Consider the following 23,790-nt stretch of genomic DNA (forward strand, 5'->3'; position numbering starts at 1 on the left):
ACGTTGTCTTACGTTATTTTTGCAGGATGGCAACATCCCAAAGGATCCTATTACAGTACGTTATTTTGGATATTACTTTTTCATGGTTCGTCACGATTTCGGTGTCTCTAAGATTGATTAGTGAAAAGTTGCAGCCGTCTCGCCGCATGGCAGCAAACGCAGAGCGGGAAGCTGCACAACGTACCCAGATAAGACAACGACTTTGGCAGTTTTCATCGAAAATATCGCCCCTCCGGGCAGGTGAAGCATGGCGCGAGAATTTTTGACGTGCTTCATGACCTAACCTGATCGTGAACTGAGATAGGTCTGAGGTAATCACTGTTAGAGTGTTTTCCTGACTGAAGATTTATTTATTTTTATTTATTTATTAATTGGTACCCTCATGGTGATACATTACAGAGGGGAGTGGGTTTAAAGGGGGAAGTATGAAAATAAGCAGATATTTTAAAAGGTTACCAAGCTGGCTCGAACAATGTAGAAGAAAATTCTTAACACATTTTTACAGACACAAGTTTGTACACGTGTACATTTCGGGAGTAATACACTAATCAAACCACATATCACGGATAAGAAATTGTGCGCGCACAAAATAATAGTTAATCACGGAACACTAGACAATGCAGAGCGAAATAAATGGACATGGTTCACTTCAACAATGTCTCGTGAAAGGTGGTTCCAGTCATTGGGTGTACGCGGGATGAATTTATTTAAAAAAAGCCTTAGTAGTGCAACTAATGACGCCGACTTTGCGCGTGTGATCCAGACGTGATGATATATATGATGGAGAAGTGATTAAACAATCTCGTAAAGTGCTGTGGGAAAACTTTATGAGAAAGGCAGAGACGTGCGATTTTGGGACGTGAACTTAGTAACGGAAGTCCCAAGTTGTTTTTCATTGTGGTTACGCTCGCTGCCCGGTGGTAGTTTGAGTTAATAAAACGTGCCGAATTGTTCTGGACCTTTTCTTGTAAATGGGTAACAGTTTCCGTGGAAGGATCCCATATTGATGATGCATATTCAATTCGTGAGCGTATGATGTTTTTGTAAAAATGAAGTTTGACGGACGACGGGGCGCAATGAAAGTTGCGTTTTAAATAACCACGCATTCAGTTAGCTTTATTGGTAATGAATTCGATGCGAATTTTCCATGATAGGCCAGATGTACAATGTAGGCCTAAATATTTGTAAGTTGAAACACATTCCAGAGGGGTGCCGTTTAAGTGATACGAAAATGTGTTAGTAGCGGCACGACAAATTTGCATGAATTTACACTTGCTAACGTTTAAGGTCATCTGCCACTTATGACACCAGGAAGAAATAGCGTTAATGCCAACCTGTAGCGCATGCGCATCATAATTGTGGTTACTTCACGGAAAAGTACGCAGTCGTCTGAGAATAAATGGACTGGAGAAGAAATACAGTTAGGCAAATCATTAATATAGATTAGAATAAGTAATGGGCCTAATACTGTGCCTTGGCGGACACCCGATAGCACCGGCGGAAATGAAGAGCTTGTCTCGTTAACAAATACAAATTGTCGGCGGTTAGTGAGGAAACTTTCCATCCATTTTAGTGTCTTAGAATCAAGACCCAAATTTTTTAATTTTACTAGAAGTAATCGGTGTGAAACTTAATCGAATGGTTTCGCGAAATCCAAAAAGATGCAATCGGCAAAACAACTATAGTCAAGAATACTATGCGGTTTGTGAGTGAATAGTAGTAGCTGAATCTCGCATGAAAATGTCTTCCGACAACCATGTTGTGCTGTATGAAAAAATGAATTAAATTTCAAGACGTTTGCTAGGTTAGAAAAAAATATGTCCTCAAGAATCTTACACGGAACGCTGGTGATTGAAATGAGTCGATAGTTCAAGGGTGAATATCTGTCTCCTGATTTAAATGCTGCAACCACCTTTCCTATTTTCCAGTCCGACGGCAGTTCCCGGACGTCTAATGAGAGTTGAAAAATTTTAGATAACATAATAGAACAACACTGTTTAGTACTTTTGAGGAACTTTTAATTAATACAGTCAATACCGAAAGCGCACGATGTTTTGATGCTGTCAATGATTTTACAAATTCCATTGGGATCTATGAGCACAGTGTACATCGGGATATAATCATAGGAGCGAAATTCTGGCGTATCACAGGTTAATGTGTGTGAAAAAGAACTGGAAAAAACATTGTTTAATACACTAGTACACTCACGTTCCGGTATCAGGTCACTGTTTGAATCAGTGAGGGGTATTGTTGTCTTCTTGTGTGGGTTTATTACGCTCCGAAATTATCTAGCGTTCTAACAAAGCATGCCTGTTAAAGTGTCAGTAAGGAAATTTAGTTATCGCGTTTTTAATGGCAGACATATTGTTCAGATGCTGAATGGTATTGTGACCAACAGTATTGACTCTCAGACTTCTTGGCTAAGCGGTAAAAGCGTTTTTTTTTTCTGTTCGCAATACGCCTGATATTGTGGTTATACCAAGGGGCCTTAGGGTTATAAGATATCTGTCGAACGGGTATGAAGTTGTTGCCGAGGTGTTTAACTTGATTTTTTTAAAGGGCACAATTATACTCAACAGTACGCTGATCAAAGCCGTTTAAAAAATTACTTAAAAAAGCGTCTACTTCCTGGTTTATTCTGGTGAAATCGGCGTTGCTGTAATTCATTAGTACTTTGGTTCGTCTATTACCCTTCTGCACCGATAAATTTATCGAAAAATGTACCAGGGCATGGTCGCTTACATTTGCCATATGTGTAATCTCCAAACATTGGTCAGGGCAAGTTGTGAGCACTATATCTAATATTGTAGCAGTTGTAGCTATTTTTCTAGATGGCTTCAAAACCATCTGAGTTAGATTGAAGTGCACACATAAGTCAAGAAATTGTCGGTGAATGGATAAAGCTTGGCTTGGGAAACGGATTGGTGGCAACCAATTAATTCCTGGATAATTAAAATCTCCCAGCAGGATAACAGGAAATGGAGGAAAGTGGGTGATTACAGCATTGATTGCGTCATGAAGCTCAGTGACCAATGTGGCTTGGGCGTTAGGGGGGCGATAGCAGGCTCCTGTTATTATTCTACGATGAGACAGTTTTACCGAAACCCATAACATTTCCAAGGATGAAGATATGTTAAGAGCGAATGATGCAAGGTGCGGTTTAGCGGCAACTAAAACGCCACCACCTTGCCTCGCCTCCCTATCGCAACGGAAAACAGTATATGCTTGTGGAGAGTCAAATATTTCACTATCACGGATTTTTCTATGGAGCCATGTTTCGGTTAAAATGATAATATCAGCTGCGCAGGAGTGAATTGTCGCGGAAATTTCGGTGCGCTTTTTGATTAGGCTTAAGATGTTTGTGAAAAGAACCGATGCACGTGTGAAAGTAGACTGGTTGCCGCTGCCCCTCAGTAGTTGTTAGTCAGAAGATGCGGCAGGATGGGACGAAGTGCTGGCTACTGAGACAAGATTAGAAGCTGCTAGAGAGAGCGAAGAATTGTGTGCATTATCATTCGGAGGGGCGTGGTTAGAGGCTTCGGCCACAGGAAAATGGCCCGACTCAGTTACTTTGCCTGAAACAGTGTCGCAGGAGTAGTATTTGCCCTTTAGAAGGATTTTTTTTTATATTGAAGTTTAAAGGAAGGATTGTTTGGCTGGGATTTGGCAAATTCAATCAGGGTTTTATGGGGTTCACGCGTACCGAGAGATAGATCTTCTGACACTCTGATATCATGCTCGCTTAGCTTACTTCCTCCTGAAAAAAACTTTTTCTCGGGTTTTTCAAGTTTGAAAACATTACAATTATTGGCTGGCACCTTGACGGTGAGAACTGGCCCAGGCGATGAGCGCGCGCAATATCTTGACCTGCCACCTCGCCATCAAAATGGAGCTCCAAGAGGCTCAAGATATTTTTTTTCAGATTCGTCCAAGGATTCTTTAGCATCAATGATGCCATAAAACAACAAGTTATCACGCCTTGCTCTGTCTTCGAGTTCGTCAAGACGGGATTGCAAAAGATTATGCTGGTTTTGGTTGTGAACTTTTTCATAAATATCTTATATTCTGGCCATTTTTTGTTCTACCGCGGTACGTCTGCTGCCAAAAGTTTCCAGCGCCGATTCTACCTTGAGCTGGCTGCTGCGAATTTCCGCAATAGTTTGCTTTAATTCTTTATGGCTCGCAGATATTCTTGCTGATTTCGACTGCAACTCCTTTAGGATGCTGAAGATCTCGTTCTGTTGCGCATTAGCTTGAGCGCCTTCAGAAGTCCGACTTGGGGTTTTATTTGCATCACTAGCATTAGTTTGTGACCGCGTTGGTTTGGAGGGACCGGGATTGGACTCAACATCGCCCGACATGAGCAACAAAAGAGCATTGTCTAAGCAATCCTAAAGCAGACCAAAGAACTCTCGTGGGCACGGCACCAGCAAAAGACATCGGTTATAGCTTCTCTTAGCGTACAGGGAAATTGAGTTACCAACCTGTAGAAGGGGAAAACGATGTTCATGAGCCATTGTGGCCCGATTGCTGCCGCCAATCCCACTGGTGAAATCAATCAGGCACCGTCCATTTAAAGCAGTCTCCATAGATGTAGTCGATGCCGATGGGGTTTCCATTTTCACGCGAGAGTTGTCCGTCACCAAATGCGTTCGCTTGAAAGCGTCACGCACCGGCTGATCAGGGGGAGGGACGACTGTAGCGTCACGTTGAAGGCAACGACGTCATCCTCGAAGAGGCTTGAACGGCACGTTCAATAGCCCAAAATCGATAGCAGGATATGCAGAACGGAAAACGATGTTCATGAGCCATTGTGGCCCGATTGCTGCCGCCGTGCCCACTCAATTCTGGGTAATTGATTGGGCACGGTACAGATTCAGGGTAATGTGAGCGTGTTTCCATGGCGGGGTGGACTACCAAGCTTACAACAGTGTTTCAAATACTCGCCAACCGACAATATAAAAAATAGTCTACGATTTGGAGCATTTACCATAATCCTCCCAACCCTAGTCCTTACCGGGGGCAGAGAACAAGGAGGCCTCTTCCTGCCTTGGCTTCTGTAACGCTTTCACCAATATCCCTATTGCTTTGTCCTTGATACATTGGTAGCTATCGGGTGTGAAGGTGAGGGAGAACCCAGTATAACGGGAATGAATTTGAAGGGCACAGCACATAGAAGCCCGTCGTGTCATCGTACCACTCTGCGGTAATGCCATGTGGCCAACACAGTCACGTGGGGTAAAGCACCCAAACAGAGGCATCCAAAAGATGCCTGCTTGTCCCTCGCTTCAGCCTTTGTGCCAAAAGCTGACGATACTTGAACAAGATGTTTATATAGGCAGAACCGTTCAAAACTGTTGGCACCACTGGCACTGGTCATAGATGTCTCCGTGGCTTAGCAGAAATGAAACTGTGGGTACATTTGAGACAACATTTATGTACTTACCTTGAAGTCCTCACACCTATTCAGTTACGAATGCTTCTCTGTTTGGTTTTTGTGGTAGTGAGGAAAAAGGAGGCCACCGAAGACAAACTACGGGTTCTAAATGGCGCACAAAGCCTCCAGCACGTGCGAGATTAATTCAACCACACAAAAAACAGAACTCCCGCTCGTACTATTCCAGGCAGAAAAAGACACATAAGATAACGAAAATGGCCCGAGCAGTCCCAGGGAGAGGCGCCCGAGTTGTATGAAGGCGGGAAAATTGAATTTCAATAAACAACCATCTGTTCAGTGCGTCAAGATAAAAGGGACAAAGAGATCGGAAAAGCTTAAGAGGAGGGGGCTGAGCGGAGATCGCCACCCCAACCCCTCAAGTGAATCACTGTCTGCACCTCCGACAGCTTCCACATTGAGTGACTGGTTTCATGTTTTCATCTTCCTTTTTCGGGGTCCTAGGTGCGCCTCGACATTCCGCCTCACAATATGTTATACTCAGTCCCCGTTTGTGGTGTCTACGAAGCTAACATTGATCTAATATTTGACAGGACATAATTTCACCAATGGATGCAGCGATGGCGTAGAGGTAGAACACCCGCCTCGCGTGCAGAAGGACCGTGGCTCGAATCCCGGTGCCGGACAATTCCCACCGGATTAAAAAAAAAAAAATCCGCGTATTGATGGAATTGCACAAAGGGGTTTGGGGTGCGGCCTGACCCCGGCGACCATTGCCGGTAATGCACTCCCTCACCAGAGCAGGATTGGCCACCCTGGTGTAGTACCGGCCACAACCTCCCATGAATACGCCAACAAACCCTCGGCCCTCAGTCCCCAGCGGCTGCGAAGCAACTGACCACGGCGGCGGTCAGACCTGTGACGCAGCAGAGGGTGCTAAGAATCACTGGATCCGGACAGGCCGCCAATGGAATCTGAACCTGGCAACGTTTAACGTGCGAACCTTATCTAGCGAAGCAAGTCTCGAGGTGTTGCTCGAGGAATTAGAGGGCATTAAATGGGATGTAATAGGGCTTAGCGAGGTTAGGAGGGCAGGCGAAGCCTTTACGGTGCTGAAAAATGGACACGTCTTATGTTACCATGGTCTAGAGGACAGAAGAGAACTGGGAGTGGGATTTCTAGTCAATAAAAGCATAGCTGGCAACATATACGAATACTACAGCATTGACGAAAGGGTAGCAGCTCTTGCAATTAGTCTCAATAAGAGGTACAAGCTCAAGGTGGTGCAGGGCTACGCGCCCACATCCAGCCACGACGACCAAGTAGTGGAACGCTTCTATGAAGATGTGGAATCGGCAATGGCTAAAGTAAAAACGCAGTATACTGTAGTTATGGGGGACTTCAATGCTAAAGTAGGCAAGAATCAGGCTGGAGACAAGGCAGTTGGGAACTATGGTCTGGGCTGTAGAAATAGCAGGGGGGACCTACTAGTTGAGTTTGCAGAACGGAATAACCTACGCATAATGAATACCTTCTTCTGTAAACGGGAGAGTCGGAAGTGGACCTGGAGGAGCCCGAATGGGGAGCACAAAAATGAAATAGACTTCATATTATGCGATAACCCTGGCGTCGTGCAAGATGTGGAAGTGCTCGGAAGGGTAAGGTGTAGTGACCACCGTATGGTAAGATCTCGAATTAGGCTACAGTTGAGGAGGGACCGCAACAAGCTAGTACGAAAGAAGCCGATAAATGAGCAAACAGTAAGACGTAAAGTAGAAGAATTCAGGATCGCGCTGCAGAACCGATATTCCGCCCTTAACGAGGAAGCCGAGCTTACGACACAGGAAGCCAGCGACAACCTTACACGCATTCTCACGGAGTGTGCAGTAGAAGTCGGGGGCACTATGGCTAGACAGGATACTGGTAAACTTTCACAGGAGACGAAAGATCTAATCAGGAAACGGCAAACCATGAGAATCTCTACCGCAGCTGACAGAATAGAACTAGCAGAGCTCTCGAAGTTAATCAATAAGCGCAAGACAGCTGACATAAGGAAGTATAATATGGAGAGGATCGAATACGCAGTAAAGAACGGAGGTAGCCTGAAAGCAGTAAAGAGACGTCTTGGCGTGGGGAAAAATCAGATGTATGCACTTAAGGATAAGCAAGGCAATGTCATAACAAATAGGGATAAAATAGTCACACTGGCCGAGGAGTTCTATAGGGATCTGTACAGTAGCCGGGACATACAGGATAATGCCGAACGAGACAGTAGCTCAGAGGAGATAGACATCCCACCAGTAACGACCGAAGAAGTAAGGAAAGCTTTGAAAGAAATGAAAGGGGGCAAAGCACCTGGTGAGGATCAGATAACAGCAGACCTCTTGAAGGATGGCGGAGAAATTGTACTCGAAAAACTGGCAAACCTGTATACGCAATGCCTAATGACCGCAATGGTACCGGAATCTTGGAAGAACGCGAACATCATCCTAATCCATAAGAAAGGCGACATGAAGGACTTGAAAAACTACAGGCCGATCAGCTTACTGTCAGTCGTCTACAAGGTATTTACCAAGGTAATCGCTAACCGAATCTCTGCAACCTTAGATTTCAGTCAACCTAAAGAACAAGCAGGGTTCCGTAAAGGTTATTCAACAATGGACCATATTCACACGATCAATCAGGTGATAGAGAAGTGCGCTGAGTATACTCAACCCCTATATATAGCCTTCATAGATTATGAGAAAGCATTTGACTCGGTCGAAACCCTAGCAGTCATTCAGGCATTACGGAACCAGGGGGTAGATGAGCATTATGTAAGAATACTAGAGGATATCTATAATGGGTCTACAGCTACCATCATCCTCCATAAGGAGAACAGTAAAATACCTATAAGGAAGAGTGTCAGACAAGGAGACACAATCTCTCCAATGTTATTCACAGCATGCTTACAAGAAGTATTCAGAACGTTGGATTGGGAACAGGTGGGAGTAAGGGTTAATGGAGAATACCTCAGTAACCTCAGATTTGCTGATGACGTTGCCTTGCTAAGTAACTCGGGGAACGAATTGCAAAGCATGCTTTCCGCACTGGGCGAACAGAGTAGAACCGTGGGCCTGAAAATTAATATGCAGAAAACTAAAGTAATGATCAATAACCTTGGGACAGCACAGCAGTTTGAGATAGATGGCGAGGCAGTGGAAGTGGTAAGCGAATATATATACTTAGGCCAAGTTGTGACCGCAGATCCCAACCATGAGGCAGAGATAATTAGAAGGATCAGAATGGGGTGGGGTGCATATGGCAGACATTCTCAGATAATGAATAGCAGCCTACCATTGTCGTTGAAGAAGAAAGTGTATGACAGCTGCATCTTACCGGTACTCACCTACGGGGCAGAAACTTGGAGGCTCACTAAGAGGGTTCAACTTAAATTGAGAACGACTCAGCGGGCAATGGAGCGGAAAATTATAGGTGTAACATTAAGGGACAAGAAGAGAGCGGAGTGGGTCACGCAGCAAACTGGTGTTAAAGACATATTAGTAGAAATTAAGAAGAAGAAATGGACTTGGGCAGGGCATGTAATGCGAAGGCAAGATAACCGCTGGTCATGAAGGGTAACAGAGTGGATCCCTAGAGAAGGCAAGCGCTGCAGGCGGCGGCAGAAAGTTAGATGGGCAGATGAGATCAAGAAGTTTGAGGGGATAAATTGGTCCCAGTTGGCACAGGACCGAGGTAATTGGAGAATAATGGGAGAGGCCTTTGAACTGCAGTGGGCGTAGACAGGCTGGTGATGATGATGATGATGAATTTCACCAACGGATGCAAAATATTTTATTTTCCGTTTGTTGTTGCAATCACGCACAGCCCATAAATCTTGTGAAGCATTTTCGCATTCTTGTCCAATTACAGACGAAGTGCGACTGTAAAGTTAGCCTACTACCCTGTATCCGCTTTCTTCTAATTGTATACTGTATTGAAATGCCTTATCGAGAGGCAAAAGTGTTGAAAACATTCAGCTAAATTTGCACCGTGCACCCTAAGTATGTTATTATCAACAAACTCACGCACTATGTTTCTTCGCTACCCAGTCGCGACGTCAAAGCAAAGATGATACAAGAAAGGCAGTTTTTCATGCAAGGAGAGTATATTTCTTGTCTTACTACTTACATACTCCAAACACACTTATAATTGAAAACCTCAACCCTTCATAGTTCACAGAAGTTATAAATGCTTAAGAAGAAAAAATACACCACTGCAAAGAACCTATAATTCCTCAGAGCAAGGGTGGGCACCAGCTGCGGATAATTATTGAAAACGGAGATCAAGACGCATTATACATTTTCATGTAGCATAGCACGGCGACGCCACTTTCGTCAGGTAACAAAATGTTATTTGAGAGCATTTAGGCTCTGCCGTGAAGTTCAAATTCTGACAAGTTCCGGTAAAGCAGCCCACCACATGACATGCACAGGCGAGTGTCTGAAATTCTAGTGCCACAAGTTTTTCCGAGCGACATTCCTCTTCCAGCACTAATCCCTCGAGAACCGTCAAATCAACGCTAGAACTTTGCCGGTAAAAAAGCGAACATTTTACTCTAAGAACGACAAGCGATACACTGTTCCTATCACATTGATATATAGTCTGCATTGCACGGAAAGGAGGGGAATAGAATCGCCTTTTCACTTTTAAGATAAGGCAACTCGGGGCAGTCGGAGGATGGCAACCAAATACTTAAGTAAGCAAACGAGACGGAATATTTCGCTGCCGCCCCCCTCCCCTGTAAGGTGCATCGAGATGATGGTAAAGAAATCACACATCGCCACGCCGTCAGCGATGCCGGTTTGCTGGTTTTATATGCGGTTTTTTGTATGCGGTGTGGTGGTTTTGCTGGTTTTTATATGCGGTGTGGTCGCCGCAAAGCACGCGGTCACTTGCAAGGTTTTTTTGCGATCTCTCACGTTGTGCAAACGAACGGGCAAACATGAAGGCCCCACGCGCTCGTCACGAGCGCGTGCTCACGTGCGCTCGGTGTGTGTTCTTGGAACGTTTAGATGCAAAGCATCGGTTGCTCTCGGCTCCGCGGTCCGTCGTCCATTCATACGCCGGGCCAGGAAGACACCGGCAACACTGCCGCTCCAAGAGTCCTTTAAGGGGAAGCGTCGTCGTCTCGTGCCGGCACAGGAAGACACCGGCAACACTGTCGCTCCAGCATCTCATGGTCGGTGCTATGTCCCTCCCTTGTTGTGGCGCCATCCACACCCCCACTGCGCATGCTGGGCTCATCTCGGGCCGGCCCAGGAAGACACCGGTAACACTGTCGCTCCAGGAGCCATTAAAGGGTAAGACACCACCGGGCGTTCAGCAAGCCGAGCATGCGCAGTGCGGGTGTGGACGGCACAACAACGATAAGGGAGGGTCATAGGCCCGTCGCATCTAATAAAATTACAACATCTTCCCGTAGGGGAACCCCGAGTAGTATGCGAAACAGCCATGGGCTTGTAGCGTCCTCTGCTTGGCGCTCTTAGCTGGCGCCTTGGCCCCGGCTATGACAGACGAGAATAAAGAAAAGAGCGGCGCGTGCTTCGGGTGCCAGCATGGCACAGGCAGTTCGATTCCGAAAGCCTGCCACGCTGGTGCTTTCTCTCTTGCGCTCCGCTGTGACCCCGCGGTACACGATAGTGGATGACTCCGGACTAACACATGACCGACCCCAGCAACCTCGCGCCCTCGGGCCCTCTTTTGCCTGACGTTTCCTCGCGGCCGCCGGATGTCGCAGTTATACAGCTCCGTCTGCCCACCTTCGTGCGCAAGAACCCACACGTTTGGTTCGCCCAGGTTGAAGCCGTCTTCGATCTGCACCGAGTCACCTCGGAGACTACTCGGTTTCGCCACTTGCTTTGCTACCTGCCGCCTGAGGTGGCTGATGATGTGGCAGACGTCATCGGTGCACCTTTGAACGATGCTCCGTACCAGCGGCTAAAGCCGAGTATTCTGGACCGAACCACGGCGTCCGAGAGCGCGCGCCTCCGGCATTTGCTCACCCACGAAGAGCTTGGAGATCGCTGCCCTTCCCAGCTGCTCAACACCATGCGACAGCTCGTAGGCGCGAGCAACGTGGACTCGAACGGTGCACTTTTAAAAGAGCTCTTCCTGCGGCGCTTGCCACAGTCCACTCGCATCGTTTTAGCTGCTGCAGGGACTTGACCCTCGACCGCGCCGCCGAGCTTGCTGATTGAGTTCACGACGCGACTTCTCCCTCAGTCGCTACCCTCGCTTCGACAGCAGAGTCATCGGCCATGTCCCGCTTAGAGGCTCGGATTGATCGACTCGCCGCTTCCATTGAAGCGCTTAGGACGTCCTCTGATCGCCGATGCGGCTCCTCCCCGCGTCCTAGCCGTCGTTCGCCTTCCCCGGGAGGTTCTTGCTCGCGCAGGCCTCGAAGATCGTCTATCTGCTGGTACCATCACACTTTCCAGCACCGCGCACGTCACTGCACTTCCCCATGCAGCTGGTCGGGATACGCGACGCGAGATCACTGACGGCGGCATGTGACCTCGCCTTACAACCCGGCCGCCTTTTCCTCGTCACGGATGGCATTTCTGGTTTGCGCTTCCTTGTAGACACGGGTGCTGAGGTTAGTGTATTACCAGCCACCAAGGATGAGCGTACTTCTAAGTCACCTGGGCCTACGCTTCGTGCAGCCAACTCTACCTCTATCGCCACGTATGGTCTGCGGTCCCTCACCCTAGACCATGGTTTCCGGCGTGCCTTCCGGTGGGTCTTAGTAGTAGCCGACGTCAATCAGTCCATCCTCGCTCCGATTTTCTGACCCATTTTGACCTAGACGTCAGCATGCGTCACCATCGCCTGATTGACAGCAAGACGCGCCTTTCCATCCTGGGCGTACTGTCTACTGTCGCTCCAAATGGCATCTGCACGCTGCTTCCCTCATCGCCGCACGCAAGAATCCTCGAAGACTTCCCTGAGGTTACGAGACCCTGCAACTTAAAGCAGTCGCCCAAGCACAGCGTTACCCACCACATCGTTACGCGTGGTCCACCAGTCGCAGATCGCCCGCGCCGCCTCTTCGGTGAGCGTCTGGCGACTGCTAAACGCGAATTAGAGCACATGATGGAACTCGGTATTATCCGAACATCGTCCAGCAACCACGCGTCTCCACTGCATATAGTTCCTAAGAAAAGTGGAGACTGGCGTCCGTGCGGCGATTACCGGGCGCTCAACGCTCAGACTGTCCACGACAGCTATCCCCTACCCCACATCCAGGATTTCACAAGCCACTTGGAAGGGTGCACAATCTTTAGCAAAGTGGACCTTGTCAAGGCATATCACCAAATCCCCGTCGAGCCTGCCGATATACCGAAGACGACCATCACTACACCCTTTGGTTTGTTTGAGTATGTTCGCGTGCTCTTTGGGCTACGCAACGCAGCTCAAACATTTCAAAGGTTCATTGCCGAGGTGACGCGCGGCCTTCCGGCTGTATTTGTGTACATCGACGACATCCTCGTCGCGAGTCCCACTCCACAAGATCACGAGCGTCACCTCCGAGAACTCTTTGAACGCCTTCGACAATTTGGCCTAGTTGTCAACGCCCAGAAATGCGTCTTCGGGACGTCCGAGCTCGAGTTCCTGGGCCATCACATTTCGATGGCCCAGGATGGTCCAGCGCAAGAGAGAAATTACCAGCGTGGCAGGCTTTCGGAATCGAACTGCCTGTGCTGTGCTGGCACACCAAGCACGCGCCGCTCGTTTCTTTTTTCTCGTCTTTCATAGCCGGCGCTACGGCGCCGGCTAAGAGCGCTAACTAGAGGGCGCTACAGGCTCAACGCAATTTCCCATTTCGTAGTTACTGTAAGTGAAAAGTGTGGTAGTTACAACGGAAACCAAACTGTAAATATAACGGTAGCTACGTACCTCAACCTAACGGAAATTACGAACTGAAAACTAAGAGGCACTTGAATCCACCCCATTGCTGCTTTGCATACTACTCAGGGTTCTCCTACGAAAGATAGTGTATTTTTTTCTCTACGCACATTTTCTGAACCTGGCCGCACCACGCCTGCGCTTATACAGCTCTGCTGTGAAAATGTCCCAAGTTTGTCGTAGTCCAGTGGTGGACGGTCGATGGGGAAGAGATGGGCCGTCGGTGATAGAATGTTTTCTGCGCATTTATACGCGATCGTAACGTCGAATTCTCTAGGTGCAAACTCCGCCGCCCGAGCAGGACGCAGGGGTCTTTCAGATTGGCCAGCCAAAAAATAGACCGCATGGTGTCTTTAGTGCGATCAAACTGGCCGCCGATAACGTGGTGGCTTCACAGTGGCGTTGAAAAAGAGCAAACGATGGGCAAGGAAGATCATTGAAAGAAAACCGGGGAGGAGAGTGTCGCGAAATTGTCAGGGGAGATGCCTGAGTAGTCAGTGGAAAGGCCCCACGGGTCTTGCATGGACGCATCAGCAGAGACACCCGGTCGTCCTGCTTCGCCTGCGGCCTAATGGTTGCAACGTGGGAGCACGCTTGCACCACCAAGGCCGCCGGGTGTCCCCCACCTGCTCCGACTGGCCAGAGCCGGAGGCGCTAGCGCTTACTGTGCTCTTGCCGCCAGCTCGACACCGGAAGGGCGGAAATCCGGGCCGCCCCAAGCCACTAGCTGGAACACTTCCTGTTCTTCACGGGACCGGACTCCATCCGACGGGAGATCTTCCAGCACCTACTCAACTTCCTGGTTGTGACAGGAGTAGCGCTACTATTGTAACCATCGAGTCGTGGACGCAACGAATGCGACATAGACTGTCCCCTAATCTCCTACTGCTCTTGTCTGCGCTTCTCTCTCTCTTCCTATCCTTTGAAACCCCAATCCACCTCCCTGGACTGGGTTATATGAAGGTAAACTCCCGATAGAGTTCACCAATATCCCCAGTTCTTTTCCCTTCCCTTCTTTGTTATTGAATCACCACCACCAGCCCACGGCCGTTTGCCCAGGCAGCGCGAGACGGTCCTGCGAAAGTGTGGGGGAGGCGTTTTCTGAGCCTGCGCCAAAATCGTTCGTGAAAACCGTCCTCCACGTGTAGTGGCTCTCGACAAAGGAAACGCAGACAGTCATGTATGAAAGAAAAGATATTGTCGTTTCAAGTTCTGCGTGCTGCACGTTGGTCGATCCTTCGGGTCTTCGTCGTCATCCCCGTTGCGTGGCTAACAGAACCGCGGGAAATTTCCTTGGGAAGCTCAAACAAAACTTAGTAGGTTGCGCCCATACAGTTTCTTACAATATACACTTGAGAGGAATCTGGTGCTAGCGTCTACGTGGCTTACATTAAACCGTCTGTGTCGTCATGCACCGACATTACATCATGCGCTTGCCTTAGTTTCATCATTGGCTTGGATTGAGCGTAAACGTAAACAAAGTGTCACAAAAACGCGACGAATAGTGTGCAATTATGTAAGAGGGAAATAAAACAGGCCTTTTTAAAACTACGCAAAGAGGAAGTAAAGCGTATTTCTGCCCGAACGGTTGTGTCTGCTATTCTGCGGCCAATGTGGCAGATACAAACAAGGTTAATACCTAGGGGGAAACATATTAGAGACTCTTATTTTAATTATTGTACCATTATTTCAAATAAATTTTTTGAAGAGTTTGGAAAGCTTTTTGAGCGTTCCTATGAAAACGTCGCCTTCGGTGTGAACCTGTGCACCCACCGTCATCGACAGTTTAACTTGCTGCTGAGCGAGCTGGTTTATACTTGAAGAAAAACGAAAACCCGGCGTTCAACAGTCGTGAACCATGACAACATAGGACGGATACAGGGTCCCGTATCTGTCATATCTTGTCTTCATCGAAGTACGTTTGGTTTCTGTGGTGTTCGTGCTCCCCAGCGGAAGCGCATTTTGTTTCGGCGCCTCCAGACACCGCGTGCCACTCGCCGCCTCTCGACCGCGCGCCAATCCGCCTATTTCACAACACCACTGCGCATGCACAATCCCCTAGCGGCCAAGTCCCTAAGCAGTCCGGCAGGGGCAGCAGACGACATTCCCCACAGCTTCCGCACAAGCGGGAAGGGGTAGTGGTTGTATTTACATCGTTTGATTTTTTGTGCGTGCTCGTTGTGCGCGGAACAATGCCCACAACTTGTGCTGTGTTCCGCTGTAACTGGGAGTGCCGAAAAGGGAACGGTGTCGGCTTCTATTGCTTCCCGTCGGCCGCACGAGATCGGCTATGGCGTCTTGCGTTTCTGGGCTCGGCTCGGGTGATGGGAAGTTTAGGCTTAGTATCCTGGCGGATATTTGATCGCCGCTATCTGATCGCCGCTATTTGATCGCCGCCGGGGCAGAAACTTGGAGGCTCACTAAGAGGGTTCAACTTAAATTGAGAACGACTCAGCGGGCAATCGAGCGGAAAATGATAGGTGTAACATTAAGCGACAAGAAGAGAGTGGAGTGGGTCAGGCAGCCAACTGGTGTTAAAGACATATTAGTAGAAATTAAGAAGAAGAAATGGACGTTGGCAGGGCATGTAATGCGAAGGCAAGATAACCGCTGGTCATTAAGGGTAACAGAGTGGATCCCTAGAGAAGGCAAGCGTTGCAGGGGGCGGCAGAAAGTTAGATGGGCAGATGAGATCAAGAAGTTTGCGGGGATAAATTGGTCACAGTTTGCACAGGACCGAGGTAATTGGAGAATAATGGGAGATGCCTTTGCCCTGCAGTGGGCGTAGATAGGCTGGTGATGATGATGATCATCTGTGCAACTGCGAATGACAATCCGTAACACAACTTTTCACCACACTATCATCCCGTTTCTCGCATGTGGAAATGTAATTAAGCTATAACTGCCGTTTGAGCAATCGGTGACCAAGGCATCTGCGTAGCCTGATTCGATTCTTCCGCGCAGGTATCGCCATCTCTCGGCCGCTCGGCGCACCGCGCACCGCGCTCCGCGGCGACCGGTCAGCGTAGGCTTGCATCGCGGCAGATATCTGATCGCCGCTTTTAAAATAAGCCCTGACAACAATCCCTAGCACAATTGTTCACCACACTAACACCTATTTTCTCGCATGTGGAACTTCTTTTTAGCGATCAGATTGATTCAGAAGAGCAGCGACAAGCCCGGTTGCTACCGTGGTCTGCGCCGGTTCGAGCCGCTGATCTCCCGTGCTGGCAGGCGCGGCCGGCGTATGCGCGGACTGTTTCCGAAGGCAGAAAACGCTTCACGATTGCTTGCTTCATCCATTTCTTGGGAACAAACGCGCAGAATCTACAAATTCAGCTCAGCGATCGTCGTAGTTGACAATGGAGCAAAAACAGTGGGCGCAGCGACGCCGACGACGCATCTCTTGCCCGCATCGGGCCATGTGTCTCAAATTCACGCGTACGACTAGTCGTGGCGACAGTCGTAACGATCAGTCGCATGCGAATCGTGTGTACCATCGCTTGAAGCCCGTGTGCGAACTGCCGGCCTTTGTTGAGCTGGCGATCGCAGTTAATGCCAGATGACTCCAAGTACTGATCGCTCTGCTGCTGGGACGGGCACACGGGACGGTCCGAGATTTCTCTGCCAGCCCTCATTCAGTGATAAGAAGCCGCCTGGTATTATGTGATGACCAGGGGCTGTCATCTTAAGGCGTTATAACACCAACAGAGAAGAAAAACTTCGGCTGCCCCTCGCCGTATTGCTTGATTGCCGTGCACACAACGAGAACACAGCCGGAGGAAACGCCGGCGAACCCTGCCGCTTCAACTTCCGCTAGGCACGCTAGGTGGCAGCACACCACAATGAAACAGGCGGATTAGTGTCCCCCGCAAGGGGCCCTTTCTCTCGGCGACGCCGCCCCCGACTCGGTCGTGTGATGGAAAATGCACGGGGAGACGCTTTGGGATATTGCTTCGGAGCAGTCGTAAAGCCGTGTTCTTCTTGGGTGAATAAAGCGCATTTTCAAGTGTTCCTGTGCGTCAGCGTGTCACTGACCGCGCGGACATAGCAGTGGCGACGAGGAAGTGTTTGTGCGATCCACGTTGAAAGGCAGAGTGCTACGCAATGGCTACGCACGCATGAGAACAATTACCTCAGTTCAACGGCACCTTTTGGGGATCATGGTTTGGACGCCTGCAATCCTACTTTGAGGCCAACAACATCGTAGACACCCGCAAGAAGAAGGCGCACCTGCTCACGCTGTGTGGGGAGGAGACGTACGACACCATCTGCTCCGTAGTTCAGCCAAGCACACTAGCGGCAGTGGACTATGACCACGTCGTTGCAGCACTGCAGAAGCACTACGACCCAAGGCCATCCGAAGTGTACAGCCAGGCCCTTTTTCAATGAAGAGACTATATGGAGGGAGAAGCGGTCAGCGCCTACGTTGCGTCACTGAAAAAACTAGCCGCCGATTGCAACTTCGGAACGCTGCCCACCATAACGGTAGCTACCGAACACCCAGTCGCCACGCCACTTGCGAACGCTACCATGGTATACCTCTGAACATTATGCTCCGTGACCGATTTGTGTGCGGACTGCGGGACGACTTCCTGCAAAGCGCCTGTTTGCTGAGACCGACTTGACGTTCGCAAGGGCTTACTACACCGCCATTCGAGCGGAGGGTGCCGGCAAGCAGCAGCGTGACATCCGGAAGCCCACCGCACCCGCATACCTCACAAATCACCACCTCCAGCCCCTTCAGGCAAGTGGCAAAAAACCGCCTAAGGCTCAGCGCTGCTGGCGCTGCGACGAGCAGCACAGCCAGCAGTCATACAAGCTTCAAGGCGCAATGTGCCATTTTTGCAAGAAACAAGGTCACATTGAGAAGGCATGCATAACAAAGAGGAATCAGTCGAAGGCACCCCCTGAACGGCACAAGCGCGTGAACGCCTCAGAGGCAATAGCGCAGGCGGACCCGCACGGTAGTCTACCAGCATCACCGGCGCTGTACGACCTCAACACCATTCTCAACCGACGCACGCAACCGATGATCATGATCGACGTAACCGTGCATCACCAGCTGATCCACTTCGGGTGGATTCCGGAGCAGCATGTACACTGATTAGCGAACAGACGTACCACCAGACCTGGCGGCATCATGCACCCATCTTGCTCGACGACGACACGCACCTGAGAACATGGTAATGGCAAGCCTTGCAACTACTTGGAAGTGCAAACGTAGCTGTTTGCTTCAATGGCACAACCTGCCAGCTACCGCTACTTATCGTGCGAGGGGCCGGATCTAGCCTCTTGGGCCAAAATTGGTTCACCGCACTAGGGATAACGATCCGAGGTATCAACCAGGCTACTGAGGACAATATTCCCCAGCGACAGGACTTCCGGCAACCGACTTCAATAGAAGTACGAAACGGTCTTCGCTAAGGATATTCCCGGTCACAACGGACCTCTCATCAGTTTGTCGCTCCATCAGGACGCCAGCACCAGATTTATCAAAGCCAGGCCAGGGCCATTTGCCATGCAGTCGGCGTACGACGAAGAGCTTCGCAAGTTCGAGCAGCAGGAGGTCATTGAGCCGACACAGCACTCAGACTGTGCCACACCACTAGTCGGAGTCAGAAAAAAAGACGGAACCCTACGCCTTTGTGGAGACTACAGGAGCACCGTGAACCTGGCAACGAAGGCTTCTACTTACCCACTACCAACTCCCAAAAGGTTTTCAGCACACTCCGTAGAGACCGAATTTTCAGTAGGCTGGACCTGACCCAGGCGTACCAACAGCTGAAGCTGAGCGAAAAAACATCTGAATTGCTCACTATAAACACCAAGAGGGGCCTCTACAGAGTTAAACGACTTCCGTATGGAGTTGTAGCAGCTGCAGCGATTTTCCAGAAGTACATGGAATCTACGCTTGTTGGAATTCCAGGAGTTTGCGTTTACCTGGATGATGTGATCATCAGCGACACATCAAGCAAAGAACACGCAGCACGCCTAGAGCTCGTACTTGACAGACTATCCAGCACCAACTTGCGCTTAAGCATAGAGAAATGCTGTTTTGCAGTGCCCGAGGTAATGTTCTTAGGGCACCTGATCAATGCTGAAGGCATTCATCCCACTGATGACAAGGTGCGTGTTATCAGTGAGGCAACAGCACCAACCAACAAGCAGGAACTTCAATCCTTTCTTGGGCTCATTACGTTCTACGATAGATTCCTACAGCAGCGAGCAACTGTGGCGCGACGTGTACCACGTTACAAAATGATGTCCCATGGAGCTGGTCGCAACGCCACCAGAAGGCATTCAGTGCGCTTAAGGACCTGCTCCTGCGGCGCGTAGTCCTCAGGCACTACGATGAAACGAAGCCCGTGCTTCTAGCCTGCGACGCATCGCCATACGGTTTGGGCGGAGCACTCTCACAAGCCGACGGTCAAGGCAGGGAAGCACCGCTGGCTTTCGCTTCCCGCCCCCTTTCACCGCCAAAATGCAACTACTCGCAACTGGATCCAGAAGGACTGGCAATCGTGTATGGAGCCATACACTTTCACCATTACGTTGCTACAAGACACGTGATCATCATTACAGATCACCTACCTCTTTTGGGTATTTTGGGTCCCCAGAAACAAATACCTCACACGCTGTTCCCCCGTAAGACACGGTGGTGCATAAAAATGTCAGCGCACGACTACGAGCTCGTGCACCGCCAAGAAAAAATGCACCAGAACGCGGATGCCTTGAGTCATCTGATTGTGGGGTTTAACGCGCCGACGCAATGCAGGCGATGAGGCGCGCCGTAGTGAAGGGCTCCGGATTAATTTTGACCGCCTGGGGATCTTTATCGTGCGCCGAAATCTCGTACACACTGGCGTTTTTGCTTTTCGCCTCCATCAGAAAAGCGGCCGCCGCGGCCGGGAATTGAACCCGCGACCTTGTGCTCAGCAGCGCAACGCCTTAGCCACTGAGCCACCGCGGCGGGTGCCTTGAGTCATCTGCTGCTCGGCGAAACAATTGAGGCTCGTCCACAAGTGGGCTGCGTGCTGATGTTTGAAGCCCTGCCTAACCAACCGCTAGAGGCCGACACGGTCACCGTAGCGACGCAAGAAGACCCGACGTTGTCGCAACTGAGCAAAGCACTGCACCAAGAGCGGAAGCTTGGGCGAGTTGGTTGTACATTGCATTGGCGGGAAGCGCAAATTAACACGAAGACAAGAAGAGTACAACAACAAAGCACTTTGTCCTGTCTTTGTTGTTGTTCTCTTCTTGTCTTCGTGTTAATTTGCGCTTCCTGCCAATGCACTGCAACAAGGCTGCGGGCAGAAACTGACCGGATAAAACTTCCAGGCCTTTAAGAAAAGAGCAACGGAGTTGAGTCTCCATCGCCGCTGCGTGACACTCGAGTCGCGAGTCGTTATCCCGCACGCACTACGCGAGCAAGCCATGGCGCTCATTCATGCTAAGCATCGAGGAGTAGTATCCATAAAAATGTGCGCTCGCAGCTACATGAGGTGGCCAGGAATACCCTACGACATCGAAAAAGCTGCGCAAACGTGTGGAGCTTGCCAGGGAAACAAACAAGCCCCGCCGACAGCCCCCATTCCTGATTGGGAGAAGCCAACAACGCCATGGCACACCCGGTAGTTGACTTTGCAGGCCCAATACAAGGAACATTTCTAGTTGTGGTGGATGCCTACACGAAATGGCTAGAAGTTGTACAAAGCAGTAGGCCAACATCTGCGACAGTCATCGACACCCTGCGTGCGATGTTTGCAACGTTCCGACTACCTCAAAAGATAGTATGGGACAAGGGCACGGCATTTGTGTCGGCAGAGATCAGGCAGTTCTACAAAGACAATTGCATCACAGCTGTGACATCTGCGCCGTGCCAACCAGTAACGAACGGCCAAGCCGAACACTACGTGGCCGAACTCAAGAGGGCACTTTGCAAGGACGAGACAGGGTCATTACAGCGACGCTTGGCCCGCTTCCTTTTCAAGCTGCACACAACAGTGCAAAATACCACAGTCCAAACCCCTGCGAGGCTAATGTTTTCGCGGGAAATGAGGACGCCTCTCACGGCCGTTGGACCAGAGCCACCATCAAAGGCGGCACAGGATGCCTACGACCCACGCCGCAGCCGGTGGGTACAAAAGGGCGAACGCGTGCAGGGCCGACAGTTTCATCACAAGCCCGAATGGATCCCAGTGACCGTGAAGAAACGGATTGGCCGGCGGTCGTTGCTCGTCGAGGTTTCCGGGACGACAACTCGGCGGCACCTCAATCAGCTCCGCAGCTAAAGCCGTCTCCAAGAAAACCAGCCCATTCTGAAGGACGTTGTGAGTCACCGCCCGTCAACGCGTCCTGGCATCTCACTAGGGAGAGTGCCGCGGCGACGCCGACAGCCACATGCTCAGACGGCCAGCTCCCGTCTTCGTTGCAACCCCAGGCCGTCGACCTACTCAAAACCTCACGGGAGCGACACCCCCTTGACCGCTACCAGGCATTCTTCTCCTGACCGCTACCTGGCGCTCTTCTAAGGGGGAAGAAATGTTGTGTTCGTGCTGCCCAGAGGAGGCGCATTCTGTTTCGGCGCCTCCAGACACAGCGTGCCAGTCGGCACCTCTCGACCGCGCGCCAATTAGTGTCCCCCGCAAAGGGGCCCTTTCCCTCGCCTACGCTGCTTCCGACTCCGCGGTGTGATGGACAATGCACGGGGAGACGCTTTGGGATCTTTCGTCGGAGCAGTCGCAAAGGCGTGTTCTTCTTGGGTGAATAAACCGCAATTTCAAGTGCTCCCGTGCTTCAGCTTGTCACTGACAGCGCGGACATAACAGTTTCCTCTTTTCGTCAGCTACAAATTCCGCTGCGGCATATTACCCGCTCAGTAATACGTCCTTCGACTGCGGCATGACCAACGTCAAGCACAATCACGCACTGCGTGCTATTTCACTGATCACGGCTATTGAAAAACAGGGAAGATTTCAGCTTCCTCGTAGATCGTAGACGTGTAAAGCATAGTGAAGAAAGCAAATCCCAAAAACCGCTTAAATATCCAATTGTCCATCGGAGCCGAAGCCAAAGGTTGGGGCCTTTCCATAAACCCCACGACGACATGAATTACCAGGCTCAGTTTCCTCTCTAGTACAGTTATTAAGAAGCAATAGGCCTGCTTCGACAAACTGCGACATGACGGCAGAGTAGCGCTCGCTGCCGTGCGATCGCTGGTCATGCGAACGCTTCCTGAGACGCAGCGTGACACAGAAGACTGAAGTTCGCGCTCCCCACAAATTTTGCCTTAGGAAGAAGAGTAGTCGCAGTGCATTTTGACAACCTTAACTCCGTGACATACGCGTATGGGTGAAATTTTGAAATAGCCCATAAATAGCTAGGGAGGCCTTCTGAGATGCTGACTTGTTTCTTTTTCTTTCGACGACCATGTTTGGCATCACTTTGCTTTTGGACGATGACGGCAGCCAATTCTATTGCACTTGCGCCTGCGTGCATTTCGGTTTAGGCATTTTCGTGGAAATGACCGAACACAGGCGGTCTTTGCAAACATTGTTGCAGCCCGAGGAACTATTCAGTCAATTGCCGAGGGGTAAGAAGGGGGGCACTGCATTGCGTGCCATGTTATCGATAAAGAGCCGTTAGTTGTTTGTTTGTAGAGTCCAAAGATTCTTCCCACACCCCGCTTGTCTTTCGCTTATGGAAAGTTCACTACGGCTGAAGTTTTCCCCGGATCAAGCAGCACTTTATCGCCGTTGACGGCGTGACCAAAAACCTGGTACGCGGTACGCGAACAGACACTTTTAGGGCTCCTAACACAAAGAAAAGAATGGAATTGAGAACAGAATCCAGTCTTTCAATGTTTTCTTTGAAAGTAGGGGGGAATAGCACAACGTCGTCGAGGTACACAAGGCAGGTGTTCGACAACAGCCCGGCTGTAGCTAGGTGAGCATAAATCATTGATTAGTTGCTAGGGTCGCGCACCGCCAAAACGGAATCACCCGTAGCTTGTATAGGCTGTTGAGTGTTATAAATGCAATCTTCTCTCTGTCTCTCTCGCCATATTCAATTTTCGAGTAGTCGGTATTCAGATCTATAGCAGAGAAGCTCTTCGTATTGCAGAGGTTTTCGACGCCGTCGGCAATTTGTAAGGGGGGACACAAGTCCTTTTTATTATTGTTGTTCAGTCGCCGACAGTCTACCAGGAACCTTCACGCGTGTCTATGTTCTTCACGACTACGAGAGCCGTTGCCCAGGGGTTTTTCGATGCCTGTATAAAATCATCGCCGAGCATGTCTCCGGCTTGCGTCTCGGTGGCTTGCCGTTCGTTTGAAAACGCGTAGTACTGTGATTGTCGGAGAGCTCAGGCTCCATACTCCATTTATTTTTGTAGTTTCACGAAAAACACTGGCTGTACCGGCATAGAAAGACAGTAATTTTTCCGC

General features: G+C 49.8%; 1 protein-coding gene across 1 annotated transcript in view; it reads left to right on the forward strand.

Annotated features, from left to right (window-relative positions):
* LOC144149749 (uncharacterized) overlaps positions 1-21,636 on the forward strand; it is a 37,366-nt gene extending 15,730 nt beyond the window's left edge. The window contains exons 2-5 of the mRNA XM_077681403.1: positions 17,537-17,709; positions 17,981-18,440; positions 18,819-18,959; positions 21,133-21,636. Coding sequence (XP_077537529.1) covers positions 17,537-17,709; positions 17,981-18,440; positions 18,819-18,959; positions 21,133-21,636 — 1,278 coding nt within the window. The remainder of the gene's footprint in view (positions 1-17,536; positions 17,710-17,980; positions 18,441-18,818; positions 18,960-21,132) is intronic.
* The last annotated feature ends 2,154 nt before the right edge of the window (positions 21,637-23,790 follow it).

Source organism: Haemaphysalis longicornis, unplaced genomic scaffold, assembly GCF_048455015.1.
Source record: "Haemaphysalis longicornis isolate Haplotype H1 unplaced genomic scaffold, Haemaphysalis longicornis Haplotype H1 scaffold_8, whole genome shotgun sequence".
NCBI lineage: Eukaryota > Metazoa > Arthropoda > Arachnida > Ixodida > Ixodidae > Haemaphysalis > Haemaphysalis longicornis.